This window comes from Melozone crissalis, unplaced genomic scaffold, assembly GCF_028551555.1.
Source record: "Melozone crissalis strain CALT ecotype California unplaced genomic scaffold, PUWL_Pcris_2 ptg000016l_1, whole genome shotgun sequence".
Classification (NCBI taxonomy): domain Eukaryota; kingdom Metazoa; phylum Chordata; class Aves; order Passeriformes; family Passerellidae; genus Melozone; species Melozone crissalis.
The window spans coordinates 23,865,908-23,879,674 of NW_026535794.1; the positions used below are offsets into that span (position 1 = coordinate 23,865,908).

Consider the following 13,767-nt stretch of genomic DNA (forward strand, 5'->3'; position numbering starts at 1 on the left):
AGTAAAGGTGCTAAGATCTGGTAAAACACAAAGATAAAATCCTGAAGTAGCTACATAGGTGTTTTGTAATTCTGAATTCTGCAAGGCCAAAGACTGTAAACCAGTTCATTTGTAGCCAAATCTGCTTATATTATAACTTTTTATACCTGCTTATATTATATACTGCATTGATAACATTTAAATGCTGTATTAGCAACTAATCTAATTATAATAATGTACATAATCAGTGTCATGGTTTTTGTGCCTGACCAAGAGTCTTCTCTCTATCACTGTGCTACAGATACATATAAGAAGGTCATATCCATTAACAGGAGAATTACTCCTTTATGAATTATATTGACCAAATACAGACATTCAAAACTGAAAAAAAACCAAAAAAACCCCAAACGAACAAAAACAACAGCAAAAAAAAAAAAACCACCCATAACAATAAAAAATAAATTTAAAAAACCCACAAAAAATCCAAACCTAAAAAAATGTTTTAATTTAAGTATTTAAGTTAAAATCTAGAAAGTGGCATCATCATTGTATTGCTGCTAGGAAAACATCTGACCGCTGTCAGGTATTTTTTTTCTTACAAGATGGATCAGGGAATCTTATGTGATCCATATAGAAATCTTTCATTCTGACCTGTATTTTTGTTGAAGAAAACAAATTAGAGTTAGATAGTATTGTTATTAAGAGGTATTGCTGAAGTTATAACACCTGAGAATACATAATATCTGTGCTCCTTACATGTTGGAAGAGGTTGTATATGCCTGTGATTTTTTAAAAATTTTTTCCTATTATTTGTGAATTACTGGCAGCATGTTGTGATCTGACAGCCCTCTGATTCTGGCTTCAGTGGACTGTGACAGAATTTGAATCTCCTAATCAGAACTTTGTGATTATCACAGATGGTCCTTAGGCTTCATCTTTTGGCTTCATAGTCCACTAAAGCACCACAATGAAAGTCACCAGGCATACATTCTCTGAACAGGGAATAAAGGAAACAGAAGAGGTAGGAAGAATGTGGAGCTTCATTGTTAGAGAAAATGCTGTAGATGAAGAAGCCTTTGTCCCTGTCCACAGACACAACTAAAAATTAGGTCTGATATTCAAAGCTGGTTCAGTGCCATTTTATATATGAATATTTTTTAATAATAAATTTAGTTCTAAATAAAAATAATACTAGGCTAAAACACCAGTTCTTCTTGTTTTGGAGAATATCTGATCTTATTTCTTACCTTGTTAATCTGTTTTACTTCACATATGCTGTCGAAAGCAGTTTACATGTTTAACTTAAGTGAATTTAATGAGTGTTAGAGTAATTCAGCACTTTCTTACATTCTTGGCCAAGTGAACATTATTAGTCAATTCTGAGAATTAAGCAAACAAGATGAATGCCCTTCTGTAACTGAAAGTTTAGTTGGCTAACCAAGTTGTGAATTCCAGACAGCTTGCCCTGCATGAATGATAAAATAGGAACTAAAATAGCTGAAGTAGGAAATCATACTGTATGGATTTGGTTTTTTTTTTCCCTAGGAGAGAAAGTCCTGTTCTTCCAATGTTGAGAGGATATGGAAATATAATTCCTTTAGATATTCTATCTAGTAGTCGTTTCCACAGTATTCTATTACAGTTTGTCAGTATGGCTATCATGACTTTCATAGTCATGAATTAGGTGTTAAGCTAAAATCCAATAGAATTACATGGATATAAGTCTATAAGCAAAAGGAAAATTAGGCCCATCAATTCTTAGCATTAATTCAAGAACCCATTTAATTATAGGATTTGGAAAGTTTGTAATTGTGTTCTAAATGGGATATTTACTGAAAAATTATTATCTAAGTGTCATGTGTGTGTGAAATTTGACTGACATCTGATTGCTAGTTCTACTACAGGGGCCTCTAACAGTCAAGAGGAATGTCACTGACACAAAAATGGTGATTTATTTTTCCCTCAGGGGTCTCTGGGCCTTTGTAGTTGCTGGGGAAAAAAATTTCTATTTGTACAGGCTTTGAGGAGGTACTTTAATTTACTGACTTAGGAACATGTTTTTAAGAAATGAACTCAAATTTATGTTCCTATAAAAATCTTTCCTCTTTAATTAATTCTTCTCATTTTCATTTGCTGCTTTCCTCTATAACATGATTTTCCTGTAGTGAAATGGCAAAGTCTGAGAACTTTAACTGAAACAAATGTCTTGCTTCAAATATGAAACAACAGATGATGCAGACATTTTTCATTCCCTATGATGGATGGTGTTTTCTTTTTACATAAATGGTATACATTCCTTTTTGACTGAAGGTTGAGAACATTGTTTTGTAAACACAGGAATGCACATGACCTGTACCTATTATCTAATTATTTCAGACTTTTCCATGAAATGTAATGGAGGAGGAAAGGAAAATCCTTTGAAATGAAATCCTCAGATTGTAGGTTGTTTACTTTGGTAGTAATATGGGTGTTTTGTTGCTAGGACACCTAATTGACTTAAAAAAAAAAACCTTGTTCCTGGTCAGTAATACTGTGCAAATACTGTTTACTTTTGTATTTCTGTTTGTTTGGTTTTTTGGGTGTATCCTGTCTTTGCTGGAAAATTCAGGCAAGGAAAGAATGGATACTAAAGGAACCACACTCAAAAGATCAGCAAAGCTGAGATCGAAGTAAATTCCGAAAGACTTTGAGTTTTGCATTTAGTAAAGCAGCACGATTCCAAATGCAGAATAAGGAATCCGTTCCCACTGCAGCTGGTACACGTTCCGGGGAAGCCTTTTTCCTTCCTTTGTGTGTAAGCCTGTGCCATCTATCGCACCATCACAATCGGAACCCACCTCAGGGGGAACTGAAAGAAAAAGCACAATAGGAGCACGTGATACAAAGTGCTATTAGCCTTTCGAGGCGCACATTAAGTAGACTATTAAATTATCTCAGAATATTGCTCTGTATTTGCTGAGGTATAGAAATTGTATGAGCATTTAATTGCCACGTGCCATATTCCCCATTGTGCTTTTAACACACTTCTTCCAGCCCGTCTGGCACGACGAGCGCATGCTAAGTCATTTCAACAGGGGAGGCTACCCATCCTTTGTTGTCATCCTTACACAGTCTGCGGCACACGCTCGGGAAGCTCGTTGTACTGCCAAGCCTTAGATCGAGCTGTAGGATCCCTGCAATTGTGTGAGCGACGCGCCGGAGCGGGACAGCACCTGGAGAAGCAGAACTGTCAGAATTAGCCTTCAATCCCCACACACGGGATTGGCGGGGCAGCAGAGCTCGGGCGCTGCCCGTTCAGAGCCCCGTGTCGCAGTCCAGCGAGCGCCGGGCGCCTGAGCAGCGCTGTTCTTTTGTGGGCAGCGGGAGCCCCCGCCTCTGCCCGCAGGGCGCGGGGGTGTGGACGGGGGTGTGGAGGGGGGTGTGCCCACCGGTGCTGTCCGCGCCCGGTGCCCCGAGCGCCGCCGCCGCCCTGCGGGCAGGGGTCAAACGCGCTCCTCCGGGGGCGGCTCCGGCGGGACTCGGCGGCAGCCGGGCGGGCGGGGGTCGCCGGCGGGCAGAGGAGGAGCGGCCCGGGCTCGGGAAGGAGGGGCCGCCGCCGGCGGGAGGAGGAGCGGGCGGCCACACGTCACTTTCCCCGGCCGCGTGTTTACGTGGAGCTGAAGATGGCGGCGCCGGTAGCCTCGCCACGGCAGCTGTCGTCGCTGTGAGGCGGGACGGGACCGGACCGGACCGAAGAGCGAGCGTGTGCACCCCGGCTGAGGGGAGGCCGCGGTGCGAGCCCCTCCTCCTGCTGCCGGTAACACCCTGCTCTGCCGCACAGACGCCATGGAGGACGAGGAGCGGCTGAAGAAGCTGGAAGCTGGGAAAGCCAAGGTAGGAGGAGGAGGCGGTGGCGTGGCGGGGAGACAGCGGGGTCAGGGCGGGGGAGGCTGTCAGCGGGGCCGGGCCGGGCCGAGCCGCGCCGTGCGGCGGCGGAGCGGGGCTGCGGCAGGGGCTTGGCGCGAGGCCCCGCCGCGAACAAAGCCGCGGGCGGAGGAGGCGCTTTGTGCCGCCCGCCCCGCGCTCCCCCGCCCGCCGCGGGGCCGGGCTGCGCTCCCGGCCGGGCGGTGGGTCCGTGCCCGGCGACACCGGCCCCCGACACCTGGCATGCCACAGGTGCTAGTCACGCGGCCGGACGGTGACAGCCCGGACAGCGCCCGCTGCGGCGCCGGACGGAGGAAGAGCCAAGGAGGAAGAGGAGAAGGAGCCTTAACCTCATTACCCTTCGCAGCCGAGGCGCGAATCCCGTTTACCTCATAAGCCTGGGAAACCCTGTGAACCTTTAAGGAAGTTTATGAAACCGACAGCTGTTCTCAGCGTGGAGCTAATGCCGTGGGAGAGCCTTAGGAGGCAGGGGATTAGCGGCGCCTCCAGCGGTGCGGCGCCGTGCCCGTGCCGGGGGCTGGGAGCGGCGCCGTGCCCGTGCCGAGGGCTGGGAGCGCCGTGACTCAGCCGCGGGACCCCGCCGGGAGCGCCCGCAGCCCCCGTGCCCGCGGAACTGCGCGCAGCCCTCACCGTCTCGGGGCTGCCGGGCGGCTCCGACGCTGCTCTGCGGGCTAACCCAAGGGTTATTCGGCGAGATTAGCATTTTACTGTAAGCATGGCTCAGTATACACCGGCTGCACAGCATTTTGTCTTCTGGGCAGCAGACCAGACTACACTTCAGGAGGACCTCTTTTTAACTTCAAAGGAAGCTTTGGTGGTTAGCGAGATAAGCTAATTAAAGGCATTTTAGATAAAATTAGTGTTTTGACGTTAGGTATCTATTTCCTTCCTGTAATCATAGCTAAATGATAAGAGTTCAGAAGTTGGTCAGTCATTCATGCTAAAGATATGCATGTAACTTGGCAGGAGCTAATAGTAGAGGCAAAAGGAAGACAAGCTAAAGATGAAACTGTGAAACATCATTTTCACGTCTTATTTATGCAGACTACAGAAAAGATATTCATTTGCAAAGTATTGAATAGGTATTTTGCTGTACTAGTAAAAAAACTTAGTGTGTTTCTGTTTGGGTTCAAAATGTCTGTTGGGAAGATCTCCTAGATGGAGTTGTATGCTTATATAGAAAAACCTGTTCCTTAAATGCTTAGTGCAAGAGTGGTGCTTGCACATTATGTGGTACTCATAAAAGGCACTGGGACCAATTAGATCCTGGTGGCAGTACATTCTGTCACAGACTGGCTAATTCTTTGCAGAAAATTAGAAAGTAGTTAATAAAGAAAATGGTTGAAGTAGATTTGCCAGTATTGTAAAGCACAATGAAGAATTTAGATTTTTCTGCCCATTTTGGCCTGGGGTTAACACAGAAAATTGATGACAATTACTGAAAATTGAACCAAAAGACAGCACTCTAGCAGAAATTCAGTGTCTTCCTTAAAACTTTGAGGAAAGACATGTACAGTTTGCTAATTTAGTCTGTATTTTAAGAGTACTGTCATAACTTTCACTATAGTTCTAGTCTTTTCTATCTAAAACCTAATGCTGTTCTTGTTTTTGCCTGAAGACTTTAGTATTCTATGCTTTTAAATGTCCCCTGTGATTTAAGTCATTATCACTCTTTAAAGTTATACATGGTTTATGTGAAAATGGACTGTAAAAGCAGTGTGAGTTTTTTCAGATTGTGTTCTGTGTTGCATTTACCCCCTTTTTACATGTGAATGTAAAAATGTGCTGTATAGCAGATATTAGCTCACAATCTTTCAGTGACAAATGTCAGTGATAAAAGCAGAAAAGAAGGAATTTTGTTAGTAGAGAATGAAAGCAGGAGTTGCTCCTGTAGTTGCTTTTCTCATTTTCAGGCAGATTCACAGTAGTGTAATAAGTGCATCTCCTAAAATTGCTTGGCTCCAGTGGATATCTTCTGCAAACCACAGCAACCAAAAAAACATCCAGAAAACCTTTGAGCTTTATCACTTGAGAGTTATTTAAATAAAGTAACTGAGAAAATGTGTTTAAGTATATGTTGTTATTATGCCAAAAAGTGCAGGTATTGCTATACTGCAGACACCTTAAACCATCCACCTGACATGACCAACTTTAAATAAGATGTTCCATAAACTGCAGGATGAATGCAGGTAATTTGCAATCTGGTAAAAGAGCCAGGTGGATGCCATGAAGGTAGCTGGTACATTGCTAACAGCAAAGTTACTGTTCACACTTGAGACCTGGATTCTGGTTTGGTTTGGTTTTTTCCTTGTAAAGTTGGCACTGCTAAATGTCATTGTCTGCATGCATATTAAACCATATGAACTCTCTTGTAAAGCAACCGTTTGGTTGTATTTTAATATCAAGTGGTAAATGTGGTATTTGGTTTTGTGTGAATTTATCTACAATGGAACTTCTTCTTGATGACTTCTATGACACTGTCCCCCCACATAGATCTTTTACAGAGAAGCGTATTAAAAGTGGGTTTTCTGCAAATTAATTTTCTTCCGAGTCCTCTTTTATTGTTACTGGAAATTGTGAATCTTACCTTGCTTGAATGGTGCCAAGTGTACTCAAGCCTGCAGAGTAGGTCTCAGTGTGAACACAAAGCCTTTCCCAGTACATAATTTGAAAATTGGAATAAAAAGTCTTGATGGAGGCTCACCAATATTCATGTGTACCTGCTGATTTTCAGTGACTACACCCAAGTCTGCATTATGAAGCAGTTTGCACAATATGTTGTTGTTCAGTCTGTTACAAGTCTGCAAAAGCAAGGGAGGCATGCAGTTAAATCCAGTAAATTACAAGCTCCTTTTCCCAGACCTATAGTCATTCATTTTCTTTTGCTGTGAGTAAATCTGCTGAATATTAACCCAGACTCTATAAATGTCTGTCTCTCTTCCATTGAAGGGAGACATTCAAAATGGTCTCTCAGTTCCTCCATAGAACTCCCTTCTCCCCCAAACAGGCTGTTTCTTTACCTTATCTGGTGATGTCCTTATGGAAGCAAGCACAGTGTATGTTAGGCCAGTTAAGGGAAGCTTTGTTGACTGTGATGGAAAGTGGAAGGGAGATGTGTGCCAGCAACAGAAATATAGAAGCATGCTGTAAGGTGGATCAGTGCCCTAAAACACAGTGACATTAGGAATGCATGAGATGTGTTTGTGCCTTGCTGAGGAGATTTGGAATATTGTTGGTGGCCTGAGATAGTGAATGTGTATCTGGTCTTAAAAAAGGACTGTGGAGCATGGTGGTTGAAGATCTTGACATGGCATACTACGTGTGGATTCCTGTGTGCATCAGTTTGCTTGGAAAGCTCATCTCACATTAAAGAGGGTACTGTTTATGGCAGTTGGGTTGGGTATTTTAATTTCATGTATGTATTTAGCAGCTTTTGCTTTTCTTATTAGGGTGTGGGACTGTCTTGATCAACTTTCAGGACTACAGAGAGTAATTTGCTAGCTTCAGAATAAAACCATGGTGATTGGATTCCCTTGTCAGAAAGTGGCTGAGTGTATTTTGGTGTAAAGCTTTTGAAATTTATAAAAATATTTTAATTTCTATGCACGTGGGCACATGTGAAAGGCACAACTATTATAACTGGCAAAACTGAGATGAAGCTATCGGTAGCAAGTTTTATGGAATGATCCATTTTACAGTACTGAAATTTAGTTAGCAAAGTATTTAAAAAGTGTTTAAATTTCTAGTGAGCAAAGGGCACTCCTTGACTGTATGCTTGTTTTTCCTATGGGAGGGGTGAACAAGGGGGTGACACTAATACACTTTGTAAGTTCTCTTGGGCTGGTCTAGGGTTTCCGGTCTAATGTTAGAAATACATAATTTAGTGTTTTGTTTTTCAAAGCTTTTATGAATGTTTGAAATACATTGTGCAGTGTTCTAAGAAACTGTGTAATTGTTGGATAACCTGAAGAAATTAGTGAGTTGGTTTAAACACTTGAGAGCAGAGGCTGTTACTGCTTTTCATCTGTACCAGAAAATCACTGAGCAGATGGAGCAGTGATGTCGGCTGGGGAAGCTCTAATGGCTCTCAGTGGACAAGTATTACAGGTTGTATAACTAATTTGGTAAGTTATCTTCTCTTCACAAATTGAATAGTCAAAAGAAATAATTACATATTTTGTCATCTGGTCATGCATGTAAATATTTCAGATGACTGAAGGTGAAAATGATATGTATTATTAAAATAGCATTGTCCAAGAGTCTGGGAATGTTTGCTGTTTGCATTCCTACGTCTTTCTTTTTTGAGGGGAGAAAAATCCTCACTCATCTCTAACCTCTTTGGACTGGGTAGTTTCAGAAGTCTCAAGGAAAGGTGTTGATATGTTGAGTTTTTTTAAATAAAACACTCAAGCAAACATGGAATAGTTATGTGACTCAGTGATTAAAGCTCTAATTTAAATCCCCCAGAAGAACTCAAAGTAGAGATTGAGTCTAAAACACAGTGTGAAACACAGTCTTTTTGAACTCCCTGTAATTTACCTGAAGAGGAAAAAAAGCAGTATCTCGGTAGTTATTAAAGAGTTTTTCATCACTGAAGTCACAGATCACAGAATATAGAATATTCTGGGTTGAAAGGGACGTGCAAGGATCATCAAGTTCAACTCTTAAGTGATTTAAGACAAGTTCAACTCTTAAGTGATTTACCTGTGGGAACTGAATGCACAACCTTGGTGCTGTCAGCACCATGCTCTAACCAACAGAGCTAATTTAAGGGTCAGTCAAATTAAATAGATTTAAAACTTACATGTCATTAAATAGCTGGGCTATTAACACATCATCTTTCACTTTAAAGTGTAGACTGTTCGTTTTGTTTATCCTGTCTGCCTCAAATAACTTGAGCAAAAATAAACGGAATTGTGGAAGGAGGAATTTACTTTTCAGTCTGCATTTTCCTACTCTGCTTTTCTTTTAAAAGAAGTTGTATTTGCCATATCATGAAGTGCTGATTTCATCATAAAACCCTAGTCATTGTGGTCATTCTTCATAAATTATGGACAGAAGAAGCTTTTTGAGTTAAAAGTTCACAGCATGGCAGTGGTGCTTTGCCTGTATCTGAAGATGCTGGTGTGTATTAATGGACAAGACAGGAAGCAAGTAGATCTTTCAAGAGTTTCCTGCAAAGGTGTGGGAAGGCTTTGGCTTGAGAGTACAGTGAAACTGAAAAATACTATAATGAACAGTTTATTTTAAGGAGTACTTTTTCTTGCACATGGAGATCCTCAGAAATCTGTATCAAATCTGTATCTAGGTCCTAGGCATTCTTTTGTTGTGCTGCAAAGCTTTTTTTCTCTAGGTCCTTCTGAAATTGTGGGGTTTGACTTCTTTTAATTTACAGGCTTCAATTTGCTCACTCCAATCTGCATCTCTGTCAATTTTAAATGCAAATAATAGAAGGTATGTGGAATTGCATATATATTTTGATTATAAACATGAAATTATATCTGTGATTTTCTCTGCAACACAGAGAAAATCACAAATATAAAGACTGAACATTGCTCTGGAGAGAGCACATGTGGTTTTAAAACTTTTTTTAGTGAAAGAAGATAGTACAGAAATTGAGTAGAGGTGAGAAAAGAGCAAAGTGTGAGGTGTTCAGCTTGTTGTGCATGCATTTATTTTTGTTCAAAACAGTGGATATCTATGTTGTATTGTAGAGAAAAAGATTTTATATACATTTGAGATATAAATATGTTCAGTCTAGATAATTGATTGCTACTGGTGTGGTATATAAGCTTGAGTGAGAGATCAAATGGAAATCTGTGGTAGCATTTTCAAGACACATTATATGCCTAATAGCAGAAAAATTGGTATGACTAGTTTAATTTCTCTTTTGAGGATAATAAGACTATCAGCTCATTACAATTTACTCAGTGTTCTTTTTTTTTGCTTTGAAAAAATAAAAATAAATTGTAATTTTTTTCTCACATGTTCAAATTTTTTATCGACTCTATTGGGTATTTGTTAAAAAAAAAAGATACTTCAACTGAAATCTGGGATTTCAACTCTCTTTCAAATTGAAACTACTAGAAGTATTCCTGTTTCTGAGTGTGGGTTTTTTCATATTGTTGTTTTCATGTCTATTTCCCTCATTCCAGAAATCTGTTCTTGCTTTTGATACAGGGCTTGATTATTGGTTTTAGATGTTATTATCAATGTACCCTTTTATTCAAGTTTTTAAAGTAGCTCTCTAGTTTCCAATGGTGGTGCAAGGTAAAACAAGCTGTAATTTATTTTTTTTTCTTCTGTGAATGCAGAGAAATATCACTTCAAAATAATCTTTGTTCTTTTGCCAGTTTAGAGAGAATTGTTCTTTCATCCAAAATGCTAGTGAATTTCACAAAAATAGAGAAATAAGTCAACACAGTTAGTAGCACAGTGAGAGCAAGAAATGGCATTGTAAAACTGCAGTTCTCTTGTTTTCTTGTTCCTTGTGTAAGAAGGAATTACAGAAAAGAAAGCACAAAGTTGCTTTTTGCCTACTTTCAAGACTTTCTTTGTTTTAGTGCAAATTTCTCCCTCATTTCTCTGGTCTTTTTCTAACTACTTATTTTCTTAGTATGTGTGTTGCAATAGCAAAACAGAGATGACTGCAACATTTGTTTCCGTATTATAACTAGAATCTAGAAAAGTTTGTTTGTTGGTACTTACTTGGAAATAAGCTTGATCACCACCACAAATTCATTCTAAAGGACTTTCTAAATTTAAGTGTATCTGATACTCCCAGGAAATTGGACTTTTTGGCATATGTAGGTGTTGCCAGAAAATCTTGTGTTTTTTCCTGACAGTGAATATCCAAACAACTGGGTGCTTTTAAATACTGATGTACAAAGGTATTAACTGTAGAGTAATACATGGTTACTCTAGCATCTTAGAGTTTGGAGTAGTGAAAAATCTGATGAAAACAAGGTTGCTGAAGTAGGTCCAACTTTGTTGAACTACCGTATATTGCAACATAAACTTATATACTAGTAGCACAATAGTTGGAAATCCTAATTTAGGGTCTGAAAGCTCTGTCCTAAATATCTGCCCCACAGAGAGAGATTTCAAGGTATTTCTATGTATTTGTTTCAAAATAATTTTGTTGCAGATACATGCTAGTGTGTCACTTTGAATTTGGAATGATAAATGTACCACAGTTCAACAAAACACAATTGATAATTGCAGTCTTTTAATTGCTACACTGAAACATAAATCGTTCTTGAAATTTATGTTGATGAGATGCTTGTCTGTTGACTGCCAAGACTTGGCACACCCTACTGTGGTGATGGTTCTGATGTTCCTGTTTATTGAAGGAAATCTTTGGGAATCTTTGTTTTCCCATGATTTCTTGAGAAGCCAACATTTTATAACTACCTTTCCTACAACCGGCGGAGAAAAGATTGAACAATTAATAAAAATGTTCCAATTATTTGGAATTCTTAGTTTCTTGGAAGTATGGATGAGTTCTCCTGCTTCTCCCCTCTTCTAAAAAAGAGCCCCAGCAAGCTTCCAGATGGAACAAATTCAACAGTTGTCAGCTGGGCAAAGGAATGTGAGACTTTAGATACCAAACATTATGTTGAGGGTAGTGAGGGAATGATCAAATCCCAGTTGTAACAACACTGAATTGTAACATCATGGCAAAATGAAGAGGTGGTCTATTGAACTATGCTTCTAAATCTCAAAACATGAAGAAATTTTAAAATTCTTGACAATGTGACATAATGATGGTAAGGAGAATATATACCATTTTTGTGATATTTTTAGAGGAAAGCCTAGATTTGATGAAAACTGTTCTGCCACGGCAAAATTACAGGATGTCTCTAAAACTACAATAGCAAGCAAGACCCAAGAAGATTGGTGGAGTTAAAGAGATGGAGTTGATGGGATTGTTCTGGCACTGAACATGTTTCTGTGCAAATATTGATAAGACAGGTGTTCCAGAGAATAAGCAGAGTAATTGCATAACGTTTTATTCAAATCTGAGTTCAGTGGTAGGCTGTGATTTGATAGAAGAGGTTATCCCTTAATCCTGGCTTTGTTTGCTGACCTTTTTACTTGTCATTAAACTCTTCTCTGTGAAGAAACCTCCGGTATCCAACCACAAAACAAGGGGAAAATATTTAAGTATTTCTAAATCCATTTAGATTCTCTAAGGGAGGTAACTGGTTTAACATAAAACCTATATATTTGCATTGAGAATGTATATTTTCAATTAAAAGGTATATAGGTTAAATGTCTTACTATAACAGGTAATGCTCAATAACAATGATAAGAAAACCCTGTCTGGGTCTGTTCAGTTGTATGCTGTGTTGGCTAGCCTAATTTGCTGTATTAAAAGAAATAAAGGATGTCTGATACATCAAAGACTCCTTGAAGATAGATGTGTGTTAAATTGTCTTCACTATTTGAAATATATTCTAGGAATTCAATTTAGCTTTCTTAAAAAAAAAAACAACCAACAAAAAACAAAAACAAGACTCCACAGGCAAGTCAGTTTTCTGAGCAATATCAATGTCTTTGTGAACTTGCTTTTCTCATAATTCAGCAGCGTGTAAAAAGTGATAAAAGCCTGTCAAAATAGTACAAGCCTGTCAAGCCTTGCACACTGAGCATGAAATTCATGCAGTTGGTTCTTCCCTTATGTCTGCCCAGCTCCTTGCAGAGCTGTCTCTCTCTCACAAGCTGCAGTTTGTGGGCTTTATTCTCACTCTGTCCATTCAGTGCCAGACATGCCAAATGGTGGGAATTAATGTAAAAGTGATATAAACTAGGTGGGAAAAAAGTGAAGCACAACTGAGTTTGACTTGTTCTAAAATACTTGCAATTTACTAAAAAAATTAAAGAATCGAAACTATAAACATTTCTTTAAATGAAAATTTAAGTTTTGTTTGGTTTCTACACAGAGTTGAAGCATAGAGGTGGCCAAATTGCATATGAATAATCCCTTAAAAATGTATTGAAATTCTCCAGAATTTTTGCTTTTGACAACTGAACACAATGTTCCTGAAAAGATTGCACTGACAACTGGATGGAAGTCATCAAATCACTTGTTTTTATTAACAAGGAATGGCTATCAGTTCCTGCTTAGCATGAACTGAATTTCAGCAATTGATCTGTATCTGAAAAGCTGACTGTCTTGTTGACAAAAGATGTAACCTCTCAGATTCTGTGCCAGTTGGCACTTGTCAAGTTTAAAAAAATTATAATCTTGTGTTGGTTATTAATAAAGCCTTATTTAGACATAGTCTGTTCATTCTAAAGGTGCCTCTTTCTTTCAGACATCTTGGTTAATGAGAAATTAGATGCAAACACAACTCTTGAGATCTTGCTGTGCCTTTACATATTTTCTCTACCTGTTGGGTTTTATTTCTCTCAGTTTTTGATCTTTAAATATCTCTGTCGCAGCTACATTTTTACAAAAGAGGACACTGTGGAAGGGAAAAATGTAGATCTATTCTACATAAATGCACCTAAATTGTTTCCTCTTCTGATGAAAAAGTTAAATTTACATGAATCAGGATAATGTAAACAGTGCATAAAGTCTTAAGGTAGATCAATAGTTCATGCTTTTTCTAACATCCAAAAATGCTTTTGTCGACCCTCCTCAGCCAGTATCTAATAAACTCTGCTTCCTCATTTAGTATAATGACTAAATGTTACCATGCAGGAGGAAGGAAAAATGTGCATTGTTGGGCAGTACAGGACTTCTGCTGATCAGAAAAAAACATGCAGTGGGCTGCAGCCCCTTTCTTGAAGCATCAGTACTAAAGACAAATGCTTTTGTCATTCAAGTTTTCTTGCATTAGCTACCTAGAGAAGTCT

The 13,767-nt window shown here is 39.4% G+C and overlaps 1 protein-coding gene across 5 annotated transcripts in view; it reads left to right on the forward strand.

Moving 5' to 3' along the window:
• The first annotated feature begins 3,629 nt into the window (after nt 1–3,629).
• The window catches only part of AKAP9 (A-kinase anchoring protein 9), a 106,102-nt gene continuing 95,964 nt past the window's right edge, over nt 3,630–13,767 (forward strand). For all 5 annotated transcript variants that reach the window (XM_054274228.1, XM_054274224.1, XM_054274225.1 and 2 more), the window contains exon 1: nt 3,630–3,852. In XM_054274228.1, coding sequence (XP_054130203.1) covers nt 3,805–3,852 — 48 coding nt within the window. In that variant the 5' untranslated portion in view covers nt 3,630–3,804. The remainder of the gene's footprint in view (nt 3,853–13,767) is intronic.